Source organism: Saprolegnia diclina (genome assembly GCF_000281045.1).
Source record: "Saprolegnia diclina VS20 unplaced genomic scaffold supercont1.47, whole genome shotgun sequence".
NCBI classification, from domain to species: domain Eukaryota; phylum Oomycota; class Saprolegniomycetes; order Saprolegniales; family Saprolegniaceae; genus Saprolegnia; species Saprolegnia diclina.
The window spans coordinates 93,926-94,760 of NW_008246114.1; the positions used below are offsets into that span (position 1 = coordinate 93,926).

At 55.1% G+C, this 835-nt stretch overlaps 1 protein-coding gene across 1 annotated transcript; it reads right to left on the reverse strand.

Annotated features, from left to right (window-relative positions):
- Nucleotides 1–46: 46 nt before the first annotated feature.
- SDRG_12142 (hypothetical protein) lies at nucleotides 47–358 on the reverse strand (the record flags this gene model as incomplete). The annotated part of the gene is made up of 1 exon (XM_008618202.1): nucleotides 47–358. The coding sequence occupies one exon, from the start codon at nucleotides 356–358 to the stop codon at nucleotides 47–49; it is 312 nt and encodes a 103-aa protein (XP_008616424.1).
- Nucleotides 359–835: the final 477 nt, after the last annotated feature.

Genomic DNA, 835 nt, shown 5'->3' on the forward strand with positions numbered 1-835 from the left:
TTGTTGATTTGGGCGACGTCCTCGGCAAGGTGTCGCCCTTGATGGATTAAAGCGTCTTGAACGGGAGCGTTCTTGCGTCAGCATAGTTGAGACCCCAAAGCGAGCACGCCGGGCCGGGCACGGCCTGGAACTTGTCGTACAAATCCTTGCAGTACGTCGACGACTGGAAGGTGATTACGTCGTCCTTGGCAGGCACCGCGGTCGTCGTGAAGAAGTCGACGAGGCTCAGAGCAGTGCAGCCTGAGTAGCTCGTCTGGGCCGCGAGGTACGTCGTAAGCGGCGAGAGGTCGGTGGTCGTGCACGGCGACGCTAGCGCAGCCGAAGTCGTTGCCAATAGCACAAACTTCGCCATCTTCATCGTCGTCTGGCCCCAGTGGTCTGGCCCTACTACGGTATTGTCCTGGCCCGGACAGCAGGATTCACTTCTTCGTTCGACTTCGACGAACTTCGACGCAGCTGATTGGCCAGCACCAGGAGTGGAGTCCCACTGGCCGGAATCAACTGACAAGTTGGAGCCACCGAACCGATTGTCAGCGATACTAGTAGGAAAAAATGATACCATATTTCATTTTCTATGATTTGATCGCCTGAAGAGCTCCAAATTCGCCGAAATGGGCGAATTATGGCTTGGGATAATCTGGCTTTGGCAGGGAAACATATTTTGGATATTGTATGCTATGTATCCGGATGTATTGTCCTCTGCCAAAACCACCTTCTGGCACGACAATATCCGGAGAGCAGCCAGAAAGGCCAAGATCCAAGATGGCCGCCGCGGTGCTCCGCTCGTCGGATCTTCTCGCGGCCATCGTTGGCCATCAAGATGGACTACCGGAAG